Source organism: Eubalaena glacialis, chromosome 9 (genome assembly GCF_028564815.1).
Source record: "Eubalaena glacialis isolate mEubGla1 chromosome 9, mEubGla1.1.hap2.+ XY, whole genome shotgun sequence".
NCBI classification, from domain to species: domain Eukaryota; kingdom Metazoa; phylum Chordata; class Mammalia; order Artiodactyla; family Balaenidae; genus Eubalaena; species Eubalaena glacialis.
Genome location: NC_083724.1, coordinates 124,955,801 through 124,979,152, shown reverse-complemented (window position 1 = coordinate 124,979,152; position 23,352 = coordinate 124,955,801). Strand labels below are relative to the sequence as shown.

Sequence of the window (23,352 nt, the reverse complement as noted above, 5' to 3'; positions counted from 1 at the left end):
ACTTTTCTAGCTAGTCTGTGATGTATGCTTTTTAAAAATCAAGAAACAGATGAAGAATCCTGCGTGCTACTATCTATACCCCAGAAAATCATTAGGGAACAGTTTAATTTGGTTGCAAGATTCTTTATTTTGTAAACTATACATAAACAGTAAAAAAGAAAATGCATTTTACCTTAAATATTACATAAAGTTAACATTAAAGATTTTTTTCTTAGTGTATATAAATCAAATAGAAAGAATCCAACAACTTTATTTCAGTGGATTGTAGACTGGGAAACCAGTTGACCCACTGTGTAAATGGTGACACCAGTGTGTAACACCCAACAGGTTTTTCCACTTGTATTATGGGCACAAAACCACAGGTCTGATATCCTTAAAAGTGATGGTGTACCAGAAGGGCTACATGATTAATTAACATGCTAACTTAAATACAACAATTAAAGTAATTTTTGTTGCAGTTAAATCTTAAATGCTACTCCACACAATAATCATAAACAAGTCCACATGGTAACTATGTAACAGTAGAAAAAAGAAAGAAAGTATTCTATTTTCTTCATTCCAGCAGCAGTACCAGGATGGGTATTAACTTGTGATTAGGTGTGCCTATCTATGGCCTAATGTCCTATGTGGGGATGCATGCTGAAACCTTTCTATTTCTATTTTGCAAGGCACCATACAGTATGTTCTCTAAGTTTCGACACTAGTAACAAAAATGGCATAATTCTTAGATTAAATGCAAATATTTATCTAACACAGGAAATAAAATAAGAATGAAGATTTTTAAGTTTGATATTGGGGCAAATGACAAACTTTTTGTAAAAATACGGTTTAAAAGAATCTTTCCCTTTGTCTTTCCACTTTAAGTTCTGCACCCTAAGTTGCTGGTCAGAAAGAAAAAGAAACCTAGAAAGATAAAGAAATCATGCTGGTTAAGATTATCAAACAAATCAACATGAGACTGCTGTCCAAATTAAAATAAAGATTAGAAAGGACAACTATGTTTTTAACTTTCAAAATCCACGGTTTTTCCCTACTGGCCATTTTGTAAGATATCTGGTCACATCCAGAATAACTTCATAACTAAAAACATCACTAAAACTTCATAACTAAAAACATACAAACATGGTGGAGGTCTCCAGGATGGTGACTTTGTTCTTCTCACTTTGTGCTCTTCCCTCACTCACCTCTAAATCACTCCAGCTCTGGGAAGAGTCTACTTGGAAACTGCAATTAAGGTCATGCATATTTTTATAAAATCCTTAGAATCCAGGTCACTAGTATGTTACTGTAGATTCAACTTAGAATTTCTCCCAGAAAAATATCACATATGACCTCAAGAACTGGTTGTTTTGTTTGTGGCAGACTCACATAGATCAGTAGCTCTGCATAACTTTCTCTTGTCTGGCTGGACTCCATATGTGTTCTCTTTTTCATATAAAAACTCAAAGTAAATGATACTTCTCTAAACATAAAGTTCTATGACTTTAGTTGCAATATTTGAAATAATTATACAAAATATAAGTGAGTTTTAGAATCATTTTGTTTTGGGGCAAGAAGGTACTCCTCAGTAGGGGATCACTTGGTAAATAAAAGAAACGTAGAATTTGTTGCTCTCAGCTCTCATCCATCAGATGTATCCATCCTGGTCACCACCATCATCATCATCCCCTTCATCCTCATCATCATCTTCAATTTCATCTTCATCGTTCATAATGTCATCTTCATCGTCATCAGCAGCCCATTCACGGAAATCTCCACTTGCAAAATCTCCAGAGATCTCAAAATCAATAGCTTAGGAAAAAAGTAAACATTAATGTTATGTGACTGAGTGGTGGGATAATTTCTGAGGGTCAGAAAATTCTGATGAAAATTGAGGAAATTAATAAACTGAGTGACTTTGCTGTATACCTGAAACTAACACAACATTGTTAATCACCTATACTCCAAGAAAAAATAAAAAGTTAAAAAAGATAAATAAAATAGAATTTTAATTTGCTCTTTAGCTTTCTTAACAAAAATAAGGTAAAATCCATTCTTTATCATTTGTTAAAATATACAGTGCTAAAAAGCGGAATTGTTGCTGAGGTCTGATATGTAAGATTTCCATTTCAGTAATACTGAGCTCAGCCCAGTTTTTATAAAGTCCATATCAAACTTTGAATTTTACAAAGAATTGAGAACTTCTTCTCTTAGTGTGTAGGCAAAATAGCTGCCCCTCAAAGATGTTCACTTGCTCATGGCTGAAACCTGTGACTATGTGACCTTACAGGGTAAAGGGGCTCAGGAGATGTGATGAAATCACGGGCCTGGAGCTGACAGGTTACTGTGGGTAACTTGGGTGGGCCCAGGTGATCACCTGCATCCTTAAAATCAAAGAACTATTTCCAGATGAAGTCAGAGGGCAGTGTGATTACAGAAGAAGAGTCAGAAGCCGGGTAACGGTCCCTGGACCAAGGAACGTGAGTGGTCTTGGGACAAGGCCAGGAAACACTATCATCGGGAGGGAGCCTCAGAAGGAAGCAGCCCTGAAGACACCCTGCCCTTAGCCTGGGGAAGCCCACGCTGGACTTCTGATGTTCAGAAGTGCAAGATCACACATCTGTGTGGGTTAAGCCACTAACTTTGAGGGATTTTGTTACAATAGCAACAGAAAACTAACACAGCCAGTAGGTATTTTTAAAAAATGTTTAGAAATTTATAACGACTATGAAGGCAATAATGCACACATATCTCAGAATGTAATCATTTCCCAACTCCCCTAGTATCAGTGTGTTTATTTTCTACCCTTTCTAATATTTTGGTCTAATAATTCTTTGGTAGCTAATTATAGCAAATCCTATTAATGTCATCCAGTGCTTATGAACTGATTGATTTCACAATACAACACACTGAAGTTCATACCTTTTGTGAAGAAAATGTTATTTGTACTCTTCTACTTCTTGTATTTTCTTAACAATTTCAACGTGCCAAGAAAACTCACAAGTCACGTTCCTAAAACAATTTCCCTGTCACCTATTGAATTCATCTCCATATAATTATTATTTATAAAATAAACACCTGACATTGTTTATCCATCACGGATAACTGAAATAACTAATAGTGCAACTCGTTTAAACTATGTGTTCCAAAGCTGTGTTCTCCGCATGTAATTGAGTACTGCACTCCATCCTACGGAATCTGAAAACGGTGGCCAGAAAGCCAAAACCAAGCTATTACAAGTGTTGTGGAATAAATAAATGCAGAACAGGCATTTAAGCATTAAACGTGATTGCTTTTATACCATTTACCATTTATCTATTTCTAAACAATCACAGTGTATCAGTTTAAAAATTGCATAAAGGAGAAAACTAAACATTTTCTGAAATACAAGACTGACCAAGTACTTTGTTTACATTTTGGTCATTTGTATTAGTTGAAACATAATCCATTAATTCCGTCTGTGTGTGTGTGTGTGTGTGTGTGTGTGTGTGTGTACAGCTAAGTGGCTTTCGTAGTGAAAACTCTCCACAGTACAAACAGAAATACTCACTTGAAACCTGCATTCTGAAAAAACGTTTCATGAAACACAAAAGACATCACACTTAAAACTTCACAGTGTGTGTATGTACGCTCAACTTAACTGTAATATTATTTTTTTAGGTTTATATATAAAATGCATGCTCAGAAAAAGAACTAGAATATTAATTATAATTACCCTTCAAACAATTAAAACTATATTTTCTCACCCAAACGTAAGGAAACATGCTCACACAGCTGCAATTTATGGACCTTTACTTTAAAAAGGTTACTTTTTCTTTCATTGGTGCTCCCATGTTCTCCCTGAGTGACCTTCTCCAAAGGCACACAGACGGGAGGGTGCTGTGTGGTGACACGGCACCCACCAGGGCCGGGTGACAGGGCCCAGAATGGATGACACAGTCTGCCTTACCCGAGAGCAACACAGAAGGCATGCGACATCCTTCCCGTACTTGAAGGAGTAAAAGCGGCCCACCTTTCATTATTCGTCCTTAAAATATCTAAGTTATGCAGTTCTACTTGTCAGTTATGCAACTTTTTCTAACATGCTAGGAGTGAGCCTTCCTGCCCCCCGCCCAGTACACTCCGTAGGGTTTGCATCGAGTCGGGCAGAGAATGCGACTCTCCAGCACTTATCCCGCGGGGGAGAAATCGTGGCACGCGCGGCCCGCCTCCTTACCACAGTCTGCAGCACCGCGCCGCCTGGACCCCGCGACTTCCCTTCCGTATCGGTCCACGCACCAGCACTGCCCAGCGCTGCCGTGGCACTGCGTCGGCTTGTAGTAGCCATCTGCGTCACACTGGGGGACGTACTGTCCTGTGAGACACGCACATGCGGGAGGAACGAGTCACCAACCAGGCACCGACTCACTCAAGACACACACACATGAGCTCCGGCTCCAGGCTACGGGCTACGGCGCAGGTAGAACAAAGCAGGCGCTGTCACAATGAACTCCTTGCACGTCTTCTGCTGAGCAAATTTACCGTCTTGTCTTTTTAATCACTCTGCAAAGGGGGCTGTTTCCAGATGTACAATATACAGAATTAGAGCTGATGAACGCCATGCATGATGAGTCACCCAGACCACTCAGCAGGGCGTACGAGACCCTTCACCGTCTCATCACTGCCAATTTTTGGCTTTCATGTCCCCCAATTTTCATTCACGTATCCTCAGCTCTTTCCACATCAAGCTGTTTTCCACAAATCCAGTCCTGCTTCATCTCTCTATGCATCTTCTCCTCAGCTGGGATCCCTCTCCTTCCCTCCCTCTTGCAATGTAAAACTTGACTGAAATGTGACCGGCTTCTGTTAGGCTGGAGGGTTTCTGATATATTTCTTCCATCGTGTGTGTCTCTCACTGCATGCATTCACCACTACTCTGGGGTACCCTCTGTATTGGGAACTTGCGGTTCTCTTGATTTTGATTGTTATACAAACAACTCACACTCAGTCTAGTGGGAAGCTAGACACTTACTTTCATAATATAATATCTAACATGTACCTGGCACACTGCTAGTGATAAGTGTGCAATAATAATTGAGAAGTGAATTCACATTCTTCAATAAACACTCCCACACTACAGTGTAAGCTTTAGGAGATTAGACAATTTTCTTGTCTTTCCTGACCAATTGTCTGCTCAGTGACCAGACACACTATAGTTACTTGGTGGAAGAAAAAAGGAAAAACAATGACTAATAAACAGATAAAACATGAAACTGTTCCATTTAGTCTTGCAACAATATGGGATCATTATTTAACCCTTTAAAAAAGTTTCAAAATTCTGATATATAATCAATTTAGTTTAAAAATTATAATTCACTTGAAAGATTTGAACTTCTGGTCTTTCAGTGAGGTGGACCGGATATCACCAATATGGGAAACTCGAGAACACCTTCTGTGGATTTATAGCAGGAAAGATAAGGAAGATTTTCAACATTATTATCTCTACCTCTTAAAAAATACCATAATTTGACATACTTGACATAAAAATGTTAAGATGGACAGTCAGTGTGGCCATTTAATTTGTTGTCTCTGCCAGTACACTTTGGAAACAGAAGAGCATTATTAGGAATTAGCCTAGAACTGCAGACACCAAGACAGCTTGCAGCCTGGATGCATCGCACCTGCTACCGCGTAACAGTGGACAGACTGTCAGAGAAGGACGCTTTCCTACCCATTTCAGAAGGAATATTGAAGGGTCAGTGCTCTCTAGTAATGACTTTCATTTTTATTACATAAGATGAATAAAGGTGACTCCTCTCAATTGGGCTCTAAATATGTTTTCATTTTTTGTAACATCAAATAATCAAAGCCTGGATGTTAATAGCTTTTTGACACTAATAGACCTTGACCAAGTCGAAGATATTTTCCAGTTGAATGTCAATGGCTTTTCCCACTGCACATGGCTGAACTTCGATTTGTAGAAAAAAACAAACCCAGGTACCAAGGTAACGTTTCCACCTGTGAGCTGGAAAGGTGCATCTTGTAACAGAGTTAAAAGAAATGTGATACATTGTAGCTTTTATCTAATGATGTGGCTTCACATCTAAAATGCTGTATTAAAAATTTTGGCCTATTTATTTTGAACTGTGAATTTTCAAGTAATATGAAAAATCTTCTCATATAAACATAGAATATTGTAATTACAAACACAGCATATCATAATACAGATTAATCAGATCTAAAACCATAAAATTATGTGCCACTAAATACACAAGAGTATTAACATACATGAAAAACAACAACAAATGTTGCATATGTGGTGTTCTACACTGTGTGCTAAAATAGAAAAAAGGACATGTGTGGACAAACTGGTGAAATCCAAATAAAATGTGAGGCTTAATTAATAGGATTATAGCAATGTTAATTTCTTAGATTTGATAAATATACGATAGTTAATCTATACATGGTAAGATGGTAACTTCAGATGAAGCTGGGTGAAAGATATATGGAAACTCTACTGTATTTGTAAAATTTCTGAATCTAAAATTATCCCAAAAAGAGTTTATTGAAAAATTGTATGTTGACAAAAATAAAGAAAATAATCATATGTAATAGTTTAACAATCAGTTAATAGCCAAGCATTCTAATATTTCAAGGCTTTGGGTGAAATTTGGAATTATCTATGTATCTATGTATCTATTTATCATCTACTACATACATTTACTTAGTAAAAGTAAGTTTATAAAAATTGCTGATGAGAAACTAAAAAATCTGTTCAAATTTTCCTGAGGAACTCAGACCACGCTTTTAACCACCTCTCTCTCTCCCTCCCTCTCTCTTCCCCTCTCTCTCTACATACATACATGCCATCAATTCATGAACTGTCAACCACAGAATTAGAACTGAAGTTTCTGCTGCTTTACCTTTAGCATTGTTTAAATTTCTTTTTTACTTAATAACTTTCAAAATGAGCATTATGTTAGGGTAATAAAACAGACATCATATCTTTCAATAGGTAAGATAATAAAAGTAAGGCTAATGACTTTTCAAAAACGTCATAAATTTTGTTGCTGAAATTTAGTGAGGTCCACGTTTGTTGGATTAATATCGATTTTGTGTTGCTGTTTCCCCAGGGTTATTTATGTAAGCCGTAAAGGTGTCAGAGAATGATCCACTACTCACCGAGGAGCTTCTTCACCCCGAGCCGCTTCTGAATACTGCCGAGCTCTGTCTGGCAAGGTGGGTCTGCAACGGCATTAATGTCACCTCAATGGTTATAGGTAAACAAAGAGGGGGCGATTTCTATGTTACAAAACCTTAGTTAGATTTACAAGGCTTTAGAAGACATGTTACATATCAACTGTTTTACTTATGGAGACACATACAAGTAGATAGCATATATGTATACATATACATGTATATACACACACATCCGTCTACACCTACCTCTATGCCTACACCTACCTCTATACCTACAGTACATCTGCACCATCATGTACATCTACATGTATGTCATCTACATCTACATCATCTACATCCACACCTATATCTACATCATCTACATCTACATCTGCACCTACATCTACATCTACATCATCTACATCTACATTTACGTCTACTTCTCTATAGAGAGGCTTTTCTACTTATTGGTAGATTATCTTAATTGCCTCAGAATGACAGAATTGGATGAAAGAAAGGAGAATGGTATAAAATACTTATAGGATGGAAAATGGTTCTTTTCATTGACTTTTAAAAGGTCAATCAACTCATTAATGTAAATACCACTGACAGGTTGCTTCCCAAACTAACTGATTATGTTTTCCCTCATTTAAAACAGCTTCTACGATCAAGAGAAACAGCTTCAGATTGAAACATAATCTAGGAAAACGTGAATGCTTCCAAGTTATTCAGAGACACTGTTACAAATTTTGATACTGAATAACACTGACAGGCTTCAGTCTTTTCAGTTTCACCCAGATGTTTGCAGTATATACCCAATTTGGAAACAGGATGTAATATACAATAGTTTCGGAGAAGCCATCTTTAAAAAAATAAACTTAGACCATTAAACCAATTTGGAAATAAGTATATGCCTATTTTTCAAACTCTTTAAAACCACTTAGAAGGAGATTAGTTTCAGAGAAGTATAAAATTCTAAATAGACATAATATAGTTTGGCTTATATTATTATATTTAATTATATATTTTCTAATATATATACATATTCTTATCTGAAAACAGTTCAATGTACTTTAGACTCTTATTGTAAAAACTTGCTGTTAATACTTGCTATATAAAAACTGTATCACAAACTACTGAAACAGCAAAACAATAAACTAGTACTTGCTCCACTACAACTTTTTTAGTGAAAAGGCAAGATATAATTCAAATAATTTAAGAATTTTTTACCATACCAAGCTCACAATATTCAGTTATTAAATTTGCATGTAAGCAGCAGAGTGGAAAGAGACCATGAGACAAATAACTTAGTATGTATTTTACAGCTTAATATGTCAGGCCAACAATGCTTTTCCTGGAGGAATCAAAAATGTGAAGAAAAAGTAATTTGCTTGAAAAACCTGATTACCTTATTGTTCTACTTCACGTTGATACTGGCTCAACTGACCCCTTTGTTTTTTTCTAATAATTTGTGAGTCTTATATTATTAACAGAATAGGAATGAAGTTGCATAATATGGGCTTATAGAGTAGACCTAAAATTTACTGCCCTCCAAATATGACATTTAAAACCAAGAGGAAAGATTCTAGCTGAAGTTTCAATACTACATTGAAAGCAACTCTTCTCACTGCTATGGGACAGTTATTGTAAGTAGAAGTGATATTTCTCTTATCTTCCTGTGGGATTGCCCGAAATCAGGCACGTCTGAGTCTGACTCTCCCTGAATAAACCCAGGGCAGCCACAAGGTGTGTGTAGGGGAACCTGCCAGATTTCGAGAGAAGTCATGACAGATTGGGCTGTTCCACTACATACAGTACTGGACTGTGAATATCTATCCTGTGCTCTGTCTGGCCTTTGACTCAGGTACACTTGGAGGGCGTGACTGAGATTTCACCTGTCATTAAACTCTCTTGCAAACAACTGATGTAGATGAAAGGGCAGTGAGGTGGCGAAGTGCATGAAGGTTTGGACACGATTAGGCACAAGTTTATACACAAGATTTATTTCCCCCAATCTAATGGTGATTTGACTTTATGGAAAATTCTGATTTTATATGCTTAAAATTATATGAAAATCATAAGTTATAAAATATAGGCTTTAATGTAATCATTAAATTTACAAGTAATTATTCCCAACAGTAGTTTTAAAAAATAAGAAAAAAAAAGAATTAAAATCTTTTACTAGTTAATTTCAAAATGCTGTTTTTTAAAAAATTAACATTGTTCATTGTTTTGCATTCTGAATTTAAAACCTCAAAGGCTTATATTGGAACCATTCACACATTATCTATAATATGAATGGATAATTGTCAATGCAATGATAACAATGCATTTTTCTTTTCCCACACAATTTTGAACTGAATAGAATGTCACTGGGAAAAATAAATAAGGAAATATCTCTATGCTTACAACAGTAATATACAAAGGTGTTCTTACTGTACTCACAACTAGTTATTTCTAGGGAGTATATTTCTATTAGCTGTCAAATACATAGATACAATGTGACGTCAAAACTGCAAAGAAAGTGGACATTGCAGGTGTGTGCGTGACTCAGTGGGTGCCACACACACCCGCAGGGGGTGCCACCTCCCTGCAGGCAGGGCACCCGGACCAGCTCAGCCTCCTTCTCAGGGGACCTCTGCCCAATCCCTTTCCTTCATGGAGCCTCTCACAGAATGGATATACTTAAATAACTTTATTACGTTTACTTTGTGCAAATTTCAAATATTCATAATACCAAAGGACAACATTGCCTGTATTTAATATCTTTCATTAAATTAAAGAAAAACATCCTTTGTAAAACTAATGCAGATGACGCCCGTTTTGACATCTCCTCCTGTGGCTGGAAGGCATAAACGACCTCGAAAGATGCAACTGTTCTCACTGTCGTCCCATCGGGTGTATCGCTGGCTGGGCTCCTGCCCTGAACAGGATTTGCCAGCAAGCTGCCTAGGGGCGTCTCTCAGCATTTTATGTATGAGCACTTCGCAAAGTCTGAATGTAAAGGTAGAGCTGCTGGAGATGCAAACTACTATCAGTATATACAGGATGGATACACAGCAAGGTCCTACCACAGAGCACAGGCAACTACATTCAATATCCCGAGATAAACCATAATGGAAAAGAAAATGAAAAAGAATACACATCTATATCTATATATATCTATAACTGAGTCACTTTGCTGTACAGTGGAAATCAACACAACATTGTGAAACAACTAGACTTCAATAAAATTAAAAAAAAATACAAGGTACAGCTGCTGGTGAAGGAAGTTTCAGATCCCCCGTCCCTGCGCTCATTCTGTAACATGAAGGACTTTAAGATCACTGAGTGTCGTCCTCAGCTGTGGACGAGATCGTTACATTCTCACAGGGCTGGATGAGGGAGAAATGATTTTATGTGCCCAAAAGACGACATGGGCCTGAATAAATGTTAATTTACTTTCTCTTTCCTGGATCTTACACAACAGCACTTTAACTGAAATAGCAACTAATAAATTGAGGTACTTTTCTGAGTAGGGGCTTAAAATATATTTTATGAAAGTAAGTTATTAACACCTAAGGTAACAGAAATCCGAAATTAATATTTTTCCTACTGATTCTTTTATAACTAATTAGAATGAAATCATACAAACCACAATCATATCCATTTTGTGTTGCTTAATTGTCATGATTTCAGAAAATCAGTCATAGAAACAGATACGCATTTTAACTAATTACAAACTTTTTTTAGGTTACAATTTTTTTCCCTTGGAAAACTACAAGTATTTCACTTGCCTGAAATTTTATATTCTCAACCTCATTTATTAAACTTTTGAAATTAACCTTTATTTTTAAAAGGTATTTTTTTTAACAACAACACTATTACTTTATTTTTCAGATATTTTCCAACAACCATACAACTATAGTCCTGATTGCAGTTTTAAGTCAACATGGATTAATAACACCCCATTATACATTATTCTCTCCTTCTCTCTCTCTCTCTCTATATGTACACACATACACACACACATACATACATTAATCTAATTATAATAAACTTAAGAATTTGTTGTTTTTATTGAATAAACAGGAAAAACACATTCCTTATAAGGTGAAACATTTGAAAAAATGTTTTTAATGTTTATTCTTTTCCATGAAATTACTTAATGAGCTAACTCCATAGTCAGTTACCCCGATAGAGCTTTTGTAATATTTTCTAGCATATTAATGAATGGAATTAGCCAAACTCTCCTAAGCTTTTGGGAAGTTGTATAAATCATTTAACCAGCTCAGGTATCATTTACTAAATTATCTGTACTGTGTATTAAATGATCTCAGAGGATGTCTTCATGTGACTACGAAGATTTTGATACTTTGGAAGTAAGTATCAAGAATAATAAATGAAAACTATATAAAGCAGAATCTTTTGGGGACCTTTAATCAGTTCTACGAATATTACTGCAAAATCTAGGAATGTTTTAAGGTAAAAATATTTATTTCTGGAGTAGAAACATTCAGTTATTCAGAATACTTTTAAATGTTCATGTATAAACACTTAGACATGCTATCATAATAATCAAAGAAAAATTAAAATAACATTTGTCATCATAACAAAAGACCACATCTCTTTATGGCAGTTTACCTGGATTTACTTTTTTATTCTGTAAATCAGCGGTCCCCAACCTTTTTGGCACCAGGGACCAGTTCCATGGAAGACAATTTTTCCACGGATGGCGGGGGGTAATGGTTCAGGCGGCAATGTGAGCTACGGGGGCGGGAGGATGGTTCAGGTGGTAATGTGAGCAGTGGGGAGCGGCTGTAAATACAGATGAAGCTTTGCTTGCTCGCCCACCGCTCACCTCCTGCTGTGTGGCCCAGTTCCTAACAGGCCACGGACCAGTACTGGTCCACAGCCTGGGGCTTGGGGACCCCTGCTGTAAATGATTTAAGGGTATACTAGTCATTAAAACCAGGGCAAAACTTTTTAGGGGTATTCAGTCACCTAAAAAGCACATATGTGATAGTGTAAGTCAACAAGTGTGTATGTTTGTGTCAGTATGTGAGTGTGTGTTTGTGAGTTTGTGTGTGTCTCTGTGCATGTGTGTCTATGTGTGTGTGTGTGAGTGTGTGCGTGTGTGTATGATTTAGAATATTTTAACAAATCCAATCTACTTTTTAAACTTTGTTTAAAGTGGTTTATAAACACATTAGTGGTTTAATCTATGCTACAAACCCTGCTGTTGACTCACTGCTAATCAATTTATGCATAAGCATGTCATCCCTAATCACTGAACTATTACTAATATATGAAAAAGTAATTGTGATAGTAAAATGACTGATATAATGTGCTGGCTTCCATATGAAAACCTGAGAATCATTAACACAGATTAGAGCAGCTTGTTCATTCTGGTAGCTGTCAAGGGCTTTAAAGGCAGTGACAATAGCAGATGTATCATGTTAGACTAATTCCCAATTTGTTTTTCAAAATTAGCATCAAAGTTACACATGTCATTTTTTCTTAGTTTCCCCAAACTTTATCATAATTTGAATGTTTTGGGTCTATTTCCCTTAGACACAATTTTAGTTATCGTTTGGCTGATTACATAAGCATGGCTCCAATTTTCCCTTATGTTACCGTTTCCTAGTGAAGCAGGACCCATGAAGGACCAGCCTCATCCAACCCTTCAGGCTGCCTCGCCTCTCCTGGGGAATTGAGACTCTTTCTTTGCTAGTGCATTTTCATAAAGCTAAGTTATCTAAAAAGTTTGAAAGGCTAAGTCATTTTAAAATCAAAAGTGTAAAAATAACTTTATGGTGAATGCTGTGGTTCATTTGGCTCATTTAATAAGATCACAAAACAGAACATTAAAACTCCACAGCATAGTGATAAAAAACCCATTTATTTTACACCATGGGCAAAGCAGATAGCAAATTAATTTAAATGATTACTTTTAATATCTATGTTCTCATATCTCTGTGTGTTTCTTGGTGGTTCATAATGGAAACTATAATGAAGTGCATTAATAAAAAATATTAATGACTATTTTTCATCTCATTTAGCGTGTTTTGCATCCCTAGCTGAGTTATACTGTTCAACGTGCTGCTTATTTGCTCTTTTATTAAACACTCTAATTGGAAAACTACCCCTCACAATGAATGGGGTGTAGCATGCTGATTTTTTTTTTCATTGAAAAAAATTAAAAAAAAATTTTTCCTTGGAGTGTGGTTGATTTACAATGTTGTGTTAGTTTCAGGTGTACAGCAAAGTGAATCAGTTATACACAGGTACATATGTCCTCTCTTTTTTTGATTCTTTTCCCATTTAGGCCATTGCAGAGTACTGAGTAGAGCTCCCTGGGCTGTACAGCAGGTCCCTATCGGTTACCTATTTTATACATAGTGGTGTGTGTATGTCAACCTCAGTCTCCCAATTCCCACCCCTGCCTTTCTCCCTGGGAGCCAGAAGTTTGTTTTCTGCACGTGTAACTCTGTCTCTGTTTTGTAAACTGAGGACAGGGTACAAATGAGCTTGTCTGTAGTGCACGGCTTTACTGCGCGGACAAGATGGCCTTTGGCTCGGTACCTTGTTGCCTCTGGAAGCAGTAGCACCACTCGTTGTTGGAGATGGAGCTGTCCTTGTACGTGTCACAGGAGCTGAAGAAGGCCTCCGCGCACCGCTCGTTCTTGTCCAGGTAAATGCTCCCAAGCTCCGACTGGTCCAGGAGCAGGTCGTAGTTTGTATCAAGTCTGTTAAACATCCAGCCGAGTGAATCCTTGCAAATTGGCAAAATACTGGTATCAAATCCTAAAGGCAAAGATGGAAAGATATTGGCTAAACGTGAAAGTTGCCAGCAGCAGCAAGCAAAATAAAGAAGTGTCACGGCGGCTTGGTAAGAACAGATCTGACTCCATGTTAGATCTGTTTCTTTTTTCATTAACCTTTGTATTCTATCGCTTTTGCTAAGAATGTTGCCTACAGCCTAAAACATACAGGATAGCCCAGTTCTCAAGGCTCTGACCTTTAAGGGGATAACATTTTTCCATTCATATAGAGATAAAAAGTTGCCCAACAGAGAATAACATTTGTCTTGTTGGAGGTTTACAGGAACATCGTGACCTGACCTGCGTGGACGGATGCGAGAACAAGGATTCTGACACCATGAAGTTCACAACAACCAGCCACGCCCCTCCCTCACCTGGCCTTTAAAAATGCTTTGCTGAGACCCTTCTGGGAGTTTGGGGTTTTCTGGGCATGAGCCACCCATCTACTTGCTTGGCCCTGCAATAAACTTTTCTCTGCTCCAAACTCTGACGTTCCGATTTGTTTGGCCTCACTGTGCGTCACGCATACGAACTTGCAGTCAGGTTCCTTAGGGCACCTACTCAACAGTCAGAAGTCGGGCTTACATCCATCTTGAGTAACTGGTTTCAGAGTGAAGTGGGGGTAGTAGTATACACCCCTCAGGAGAGCTGTGAGAGTTAACTCACCAGAATATAAGGCGTCTAGTACTAATCAGTCATTCATTCAGTGGTAGTTACTACTGTAATTATATTATATATTATTTACTATTCTTTTTTTGTTGTTCAAGCTTTTTCTGAATAAATAGGCTAGACGCATGCCTTGCTAGGTGGATATAGCTATAACTGAATAATAATACCCTACTCATAAAGAAATAAAATTCATTTTTTATTGAAAGAAATGAAAATGCCCTTTGAACAAAAGTATAATTAACACATAATAACTTCAGTAATGCCCTGTATCTTGGTACAACCATGGTGACCGTGATAGTTCACAAGTAATATCCAGAGCAAGAATAACCAGCAGGTAATTTACACACTGCTCTGTCTTCCGCTTCCCACAAGGCAACTTTTTAAGCACACAGCCACTAGAATGAGGCAGCAGGGTGCAGTGGCAGCAGATGTGCATCCGAGCTACACACCATCGAAGTGTGGGTTACCCGGGTCAGCTGCTGACCTCGTGAAGGCTCGGTGTCCTAAAAAGCGGCAGATGCAACGTCAGCGTGTGAAGCGTAACTGAGAAATTTACTTTCAACTCTTCTTATTTGTCAGGTTTAAGCTACCTTGAACGTGGGTTTTGTCATCCGGTTTTTGTTTTATTTGCTACTTTTCATGCATTGCAAGTGAAAAAAACAATACTCGCGTCACTGGTATGGAAGAGAGGGTGTGTTTGGAGATACGACGGCTTTCTGAAAACCGAGTATCAGAAAGACTTAGTCTTCAACAGCAGGAGCTGAGGAGCAGTTTAACCGTTTACGAGCGGAGTCCCCTCTCAGGGGTAGTGAAGGTTATGTTCTAATAGTTACATGCACTATTTTGATAATTTTAGTTTGTTAAAATTCGACGTGCAAGAATAAGTGCAGATATAGATATTTAAGGTTTCCTGTTCAAATCCTATCTAGCATTTTAAGGATACTTAGGATTAAAGATGAAATAGGACTTAAGCAATTCATAATTTCACCACCTTTTCAGGGTTTATTTTACTAATAAATTCAGAGCATATTTAGTGCTTTCTACCTGTGCATCACTGTCTCGCAATGGGGACCAAAGGTAAAGTGGTGTTTGTGACGCTTTCATAAAAGCAGAGAGACAGAAATTCAGTGGTTTTCTCAGTTTGTATTTTTCTTTGTAAAATTGTTTGTAGAACCAAACAGAATTCTCCCAAACAAACAGACAGAGAGCAAACATGAACTGCTCAATTCCTATTGACTTTCCAGGTCTTGACTCTGGTTCTGAGAATGCAGGGTTCAAACATACAAACAAGACCCCATTCTCTTAGAGTTTACTTTGAAAACCAGCCTGGTTTGAGATATTGGTTGAAACTGCCTCTTACCACCCGAAGTTGTCAAATGCCCAGGGATTACATGAAGAAAGCAACCTGCAGAAAAAGATATACTAAAGTCTGTAAAACCATTCAAAGAACCTGAATTCGGGGTGTGAGATTCTGGTGTGCCTTGGACCCCACCCTTCCTTCCCAAGCTCATTTTAGGAGGCAATGGAGAAACTTAACTGCCTTCAGCAAGATCTTTTTTGACCCACCTCCTAGAGTAATGAAAATAAAAACAAAAATAAACAAATGGGACCTAATGAAACTTAAAAGCTTTTATACAGCAAAGGAAACCATAAACAAAAGACAAACCACAGAATGGGAGAAAATATTTGCAAACAATGCAACCGACAAGGGATTAATCTCCAAAAATACAAACAGCTCACGCAGCTCAATATCAAAAAATCAAACAACCCAATCAAAATATGGGCAGAAGACCTAAATAGACATTTCTCCAAAGAAGACATACAGATGGCCAACAAACACATGAAAAGATGCTCAACATCACTAATTATTAGAGAAATGCAGATCAAAACTACAGTGAGGTATCACCTCACACCGGTCAGAATGGCCATCATCAAAAACTCTACAAACAATAAATGCTGGAGAGGGTGTGGAGAAAAGGGAACCCTCTTGCACTGTTGGTGGGAATATAAATTGATACAGCCACTATGGAGAACAGTATGGAGGTTCCTTATACAACTAAAAATAGAACTATCATATGACCCAGCAATCCCACTACTGGGCATATACCCTGAGAAAACCGTAATTCGAACAGATACATGCACCCCAATGTTCACAGCAGCACTATTTACAATAACCAGGACATGGAAGCAACCTAAATGTCCATCGACAGATGAATGGATAAAGAAGATGTGGTATGTATATACAATGGAATATTACTCAGCCATAAAAAAGAATGAAATAGTGCCATTTGCAGAGATGTGGATGGACCTAGAGACTGTCATACAGAGTGATGGAAGTCAGAAAGAGAAAAACAAATGTTGTATATTAACGTATATATGTGGAATCTAGAAAAATGGTATAGATGATCTTATTTGTGAAGCAGAAATAGAGACATAGACATAGAGAACAAACGTATGGATACCAAGGGGGAAAAGGGGGGGGCTGGGATGAATTGGGAGATGGGGATTAAGACATATATAATATTGATACTATGTATAAAATAGATAACCAATGAGAACCTACTGTTTAGCACAGGGAACTCTACTCAGTGCTCTGTGGTGACCTAAATGGGACAGAAATCCAAAAAAGAGGGGATATATGTATACATATAGCTGATTCATTTTGCTGTACAGCAGAAACTAACAGAGCATTGTAAAGCAACTATACTCCAATAAAAGTTAATTAAAAAAGAGAAGGAGGCTTACCTGCCTTTATGAACAAAAGGTCTTGGAAGAGGAGAGAAGGGCACTGGGAGTCAGTGACGCGAGTTTATCCCATCGCCCCACCTACTTCTGAAGGGAGGGGTCATCTGGTGAGCCTCCCAGAGCTCTGCACGGGGCGGGGGGGGGGGGGGGGGAGTGGGTGCTGAAAAAGCATCCCGTAAAGGCACCAGAGTCTGCGAGGACAGGGAGTGTCTGACCCCCGGGGGAAGGTCTGCTTATCTGCTTTTTGATGAGTCCTGTTGCTGCCAAAGTGGGAAAGGCAGCTGGAGTACAGCGGCAGGGACGGCTCTGGGTCAAGCAGAGCCTGGAGGCTCACTCTGGGTGCTGGGATGCTGAGGTGGGTGGGATACAGGGGACCCCAGAGGAGGTGCGCAGAAGCCAGCGGCTGGGGATCAACAAGAGAGCCCCCTGTTGGGAGGAGTGATGGAGGACCAGCGCAGAGACCACAGAGCAAGCGTGCCCTGTCCTCAGCACAGGGAGGCTGCAGTGCTGACGTGATCGGACTTTGTTTTATTGGGTGGGCCAAAAAGTACCTTCGGTTTCTTAAGTAAAAATAAAAGACACAGTGTTCATTTTCACCAAGAACTTTATGGAACAACGTATTCACCCTTTTGTTCCATTACTTTCTGCCATTTTTCAGGCAACTTGATAATTCCATCTTCCCAAAACTTTTTGTCTTTTTGAGCAAAGAACAGTTCCAGGTGCCTTTTACAGTCTTCCAGGGAATTGAAATTTTCTCCATTAAGAGAATTTTGTAAAGACTGAAATAAATGGAAATCCGAAAGTGCAATGTCTGGTGAATACGGCAGATGAATCAGAACTTCCCAGCCAAGCTGTAACAGTTTTTGCCTGGTCATCAAAAAACATGAGGTCTTGTGTTATCCTGATGGAAGATTATGTGTTTTCTGTTGATTAATTCTGGACGCTTTTTGTTGAGTGCTGCTTTCAGTTGGGCTAATTGGGAGCAGTACTTGTTGGAATTATTCATTTGGTTTTCTGGAAAGAGCTCGTAATAGAGGACTCCCTTCCAATCCCACCGTACACACAACATCACCTTCTTTGGATGAAGACCAGCCTTTGGTGTGGTTGGTGGTGGGTTATTTCGCTTGCCCCACGATCCCTTCCATTCCACATTGTTGTACAGTATCCATTTTTCATTGCCTGTCACAACTGGTTTTAAACATGGAACGTTTTCATTACGTTTCAGTAGAGAATCGCATGCGGAAATACGGTCAAAAAGGTTTTTTTCGCTTAACTTACGTGGAACCCAAATGTCAAAGCAATTCACATAACCAAGCTGGTGCAAATGATTTTCAACGCTTGATTTGGATATGTTGAGTATGTCGGCTATCTCCCGCGTGGTATAACGCTGATTGTTCTCAGTGTCTCGATTTCATCGCTATCAACTTCAACTGGTCTGCCTGACCATGGAGCATCGTCCAGGGAGAAATCTCCAGCACGAGACTTCGCAAACCACTTTTGACACATTTCATCAGTCACAGCACCTTCTCCACGCACTGCACAAATCTTTTTGTGCGTTTCAGTTGCATCTTTACCTTTCTTGAAATAATAAAGCATAATATGCCGAAAATGTTGCTTTTTTTCCTTCTGTCTTCAATATTAAAATGGCTACACAAAAACACACCAATTTTGATGTCTTTTTTTAAATGCACGCTGATATGACAGCTGTCACATACAAACTAACAAAATTGTTTCAAATGAAGTTAAAGACAACTAAGTGCTACTAGAGCCATCTTACGGAGAAAACCGAACGAAACTTTTGGCCAACACAATAGAAGGAAATCAGCCTCTGCACAGGATTAGATGGGAACTGGGGCGGAAGCTGGGAGACCAGCAGGAAGTAACCATCACAGCCCTCGTGAGAGATTTTTGTGGATTGTTTGTATCACATCTTCACTCGAGCTTCTTTTGAACAATCATCAATCTTTAAAATATAAGTTTTAAAATGATCTCTGCCCAGCTTTTATGACGTGCCAGTCAACATCCTTGTCAGTTGTAATGTGTTGTTATTTTTCTCAGTATAGGGTGAAACAAAAGTGGTCTTAATCATTCAATGGTTTTTGTAGCTCTACTTTGAGGAGAGCTTTTCTACAAATCAGGTATCAACATGAAAGAATATTTCTGAAAATATGACATGCATAGATACTTAACAAACCTTAGACACAACAGGACCAAGAGTTTATCCTTTACGTTACAAAGAAACGGACTTCTTATAGAGTACATGCCTGGTGAATGATCAATTTGATGACATGTGATGTCTTTGATGGAGAATGTCAGGGAATCTGATTTGGATTCAGGTCACTGGCCTGAGTTCTGCCACTACCTTGTTGTGGTTAAGTTATTTAATGTATCAAGGCTGTAATGTCCACATAGAGACAATGTGGGGATTTTTAAAGTATGATCTCTATGTTACCCTGGAGATAAAAAATACAGTGAGTTTATGTTATTTGAATGATATATTTATACACAAAGTTGTGTTACAAGGGTCACTGGAATGATAAGTAACAGAAAAGGACTAGAAATAAAATTATACTGATAGTCTAAATTATCAATAAATGTATACTATTCAGTATGATTCTGTTGATGCTACAAATATAAAATAAAATTAATTTGGAAAAAATTTTAAACTTTTGGAGCCACAGATACTGTGGTGACTTTGAGCATTCTCGGATATGCTACTGTGTATTTATTACATATAATACAGTACAAATATTCTATATGTGTATATATACATAGAAAAGAACTCTAGGTCCAGCCAGAAATCTGACTTGTGTCACCAAAGGAAAAACTTTTGCTTTCACCCAATTTCTGAAGTCTACTTTGCCTCACAGAAACATAACCACTCCAGCTTTCTTATGATTAGAATTTCCACTATTTTACTTTCAACTAATTTGCATTTTATATTTAAAATGGGTCTCTGAGAGACAGCATGGCACTGAGTCTCACATTTTTTCCAAGTCTGACAATCTCGGCCTTTTTACTGAAGTGTTAAGGCCACATGCATTTAATATTATCAAAATGGTTGTATTTAAAACTTCCATCTTGCTATTATTTGATTTGTCCCCTCTATTATTTGTCTTTTCCTCTCTTTTCCTGTCTTGTTTTTTATTAAACATGTTGCTTTTATATTTTATGATTCCCACTTAATCTCCACTATTGGTTTATGTGGCAGGCAAAACCGTGGTCCCTCGAAGATATCCACGTGGACCTATGTGATACCACATCCAAAAGGGAGTTATGAGTATGGGTGGAATTAAAGTTCCTAATCAGTTGACTTTAAAATTGGGAGCTCATCATGGATTATCTGCATTGACCCAACCTAATCACATAAACCCTTAAAAGTGAAGAACTTTTCCCAGCTGTAGTCAGACAGAAATGACACAGAAAAAAAAAGGCTTTAAAGACGGAGGAAGGAGGCTGTGAGCCCAGGAACACGGGTGGTCCCTAGGAACTGAGCACAACACAAAGGAAAGGGGGCCCTGGTCCTACAGCCGCAGGAGCCGAATTCTGACCACCATCCACTGACCAGGGAAATGGATCCTCTCCTGGAGCCTCCGACACCTTGATGTTAGTGTGGTGAGACCTGCGTTAGACCTCGGACCTACAGAGCTGTGAAACGATGAATCTGTGCTTCTGAACTACTAAGTTTTGAGGTAATGCTACATCAGCGGTAGAAAAGTTAATGTAGTTTATTCACTGTATTTATTTTATTGTTTGGTGGTTGCCCAGGGTTTACAGTATACGTCACTGGCTATCATGTCTACCTTCAGATGATGTCACAGCCTTGACATCCGCTGTAAGGAACTTACCAGAGTGTACTTAGACCCCAATTCCTCCACACTTTCTGCAATTCATCCATTTAAATTCTACATGTTATAAACCCCATGTGCTGTTACAATGTTTGCTCTAAACAACTTAATAGCTTTTCAACTGATTAAAAATGAGAAAAGAAACCCTTTTACTTTAAAGGAAACTTTGTTTTCTATGCATAACACTCTGACACCAAGTGTGCGCGTTTTCCGCCCAGCCGTACTCTATTTTCTGTGGACGGCAGTGAGGGTCCTGCAGCTCAGTTCAGTCCTTACCTCTGTCCTCAGACCCCAGAGCCTATGGGCTCAGCTCCGCAAGACGGCACCCATCCCACATACCAGCTGCGAGAGGTGGGGACTTGGGTCGACTGGGCTGCAGACGGGGGTTCCCACAACACTCCTCAGGTTCCGTAACTTATTAGAACGGCACAGAACTCAGGGAAAACATTACCTACGCTTGCCAGTTCATTATAAAGGCAATTATAAAAGATAGCAATAGACAGCCCGATGAAGCGGTACCCAGGGCGAGTTCTGGAAGGGTCCCGGGCCGGAGCTTCTGTTCCTCGGGGCTGGCGTGTGTCACCCTCTCAGCACGGGGGTGCACCCACCAACCCACAAGCTCTCTGGACCCTGTGATTGGGGATTTTATGGAGACTCCACCACGGAGGCATGAATGACTATTAACTCCATCTCCTCCCCAGAGGATGGAGGGGGGCTGAAAGCTCCTCCCTCCTAACCGGGGCTCGGTCTTTCTGGTGACCAGCCCCCAACCTGGGGCCATCCAGGAGCCCCAGAGTCACCCCCTTCCACCCAGCAGTTCCAGGGGATTCGGGGGCTCTGTGGAAGGAGCTCCTATCACCCTCATCATGAAGGAAATAACAAGGGTTTTAGGAACCCTGTGTCAGGAACTGGGGTCAAAGACCAGATATTAGAACAAGATATGCTCCCAGCACCTCTACTACTCAGGAAATTAGGGTAACAGAAGCTCTGTGTCAGGAGTCCTGGGCAGGGACCAAATGCATTATTTCTCACCATGTCACATTTCTGGTCCCCGATAGTCCTCTGTGTAGATAGAAACTTCCGCGTGGCATCACTACCTTCTAGAAATTCCTGTAACATTTCTTGAAATCTCTCAACTTTGGATTGTTTAAAATGTCTTGATTTTAGCTTTCTTTGCCAGGGATGGTAGTTTTTTTGTTTTCTTTTAGCACATTAGAAATGTTCCACTGTGTTCTGGCCTCGTGGTCTCTGGGGAAAAGCTTGCCGATGTCCTGATCTTTGTTCCTCTGAACAAAATTTGTCCTGCCCCCTTTATTTTCCTTCCAGCTGCTTTTAAGAGGCTCTTCTTAATGCTGACTTTCAGCATTTTGATTAGGGTATGCTTTGGTTCGTTTTTCTTTGTTTCTGTTTCTTGATGTTTGTTGTACTTGTATCTGTGGGTTTATAATATTCATCGAGTTCAAAAAATTTTAGCCATTATTTCTTCATATAACTTCTAAGCCTCACACCTCCAGTACTGTTACTCACAGGTAATGCATCTGACGTGGCCCCAGAGTTCACCAAGACACAGGCTTCTGTTTGCTTCTTTTTTCCTATGTGCTTTATTTTGGGTAGTTTCTATCATATCTCTTCAGGTACGCGGACTTTTTCTTCTGCAGTGTCCAATGTGCTTTTAACTCACCCAGCACATTCTTCACTTCATTTATTGCCAGCTTCCCCAGACATTCTATGTGGGTGTTTTCTTCATATATCCCCTCTTGCAACTGCTGTCCCTGTTTACCTTTATATAACTGTGCATATTAATAATATTTACAATAGTTGTTTCAGGTCCTTGTATACTCATCCCACCATCACTGTTATTTCTGGGTATATTTTCTGGATTGCAGTTTCTCCAAGTTGTGGACCATACTTTTATGCTTCATAGCATACTTGGTACATCTCAATTGGATGCTGCACATTGTGAATTTTAAGTTATCGGTGGCTGGGTTTTGTGGAATACCTCTACGTGTTATACTTACTTCTGGCATGAAGTTAAAAACCTGCACGTCAGTCTGACTCTGAAGGCAGCTTTAAGGCTTTGTTATGTGGGTGCAGAGCAGACCTTCATTCCAGGACAGATATAATCCCACCAGCAATGCAAGTCTTATTTC

The 23,352-nt window shown here is 38.8% G+C and overlaps 1 protein-coding gene across 4 annotated transcripts in view; it reads right to left on the bottom strand.

Moving 5' to 3' along the window:
* Positions 1–1,627: 1,627 nt before the first annotated feature.
* SPOCK3 (SPARC (osteonectin), cwcv and kazal like domains proteoglycan 3) overlaps positions 1,628–23,352 on the bottom strand; it is a 441,020-nt gene continuing 419,295 nt past the window's right edge. For all 4 annotated transcript variants that reach the window (XM_061199509.1, XM_061199508.1, XM_061199510.1 and 1 more), the window contains 4 exons: positions 13,702–13,923; positions 7,141–7,203; positions 4,196–4,333; positions 1,628–1,791 (listed from right to left, as the gene is read on the bottom strand). In XM_061199509.1, coding sequence (XP_061055492.1) covers positions 1,628–1,791; positions 4,196–4,333; positions 7,141–7,203; positions 13,702–13,923 — 587 coding nt within the window. The remainder of the gene's footprint in view (positions 1,792–4,195; positions 4,334–7,140; positions 7,204–13,701; positions 13,924–23,352) is intronic.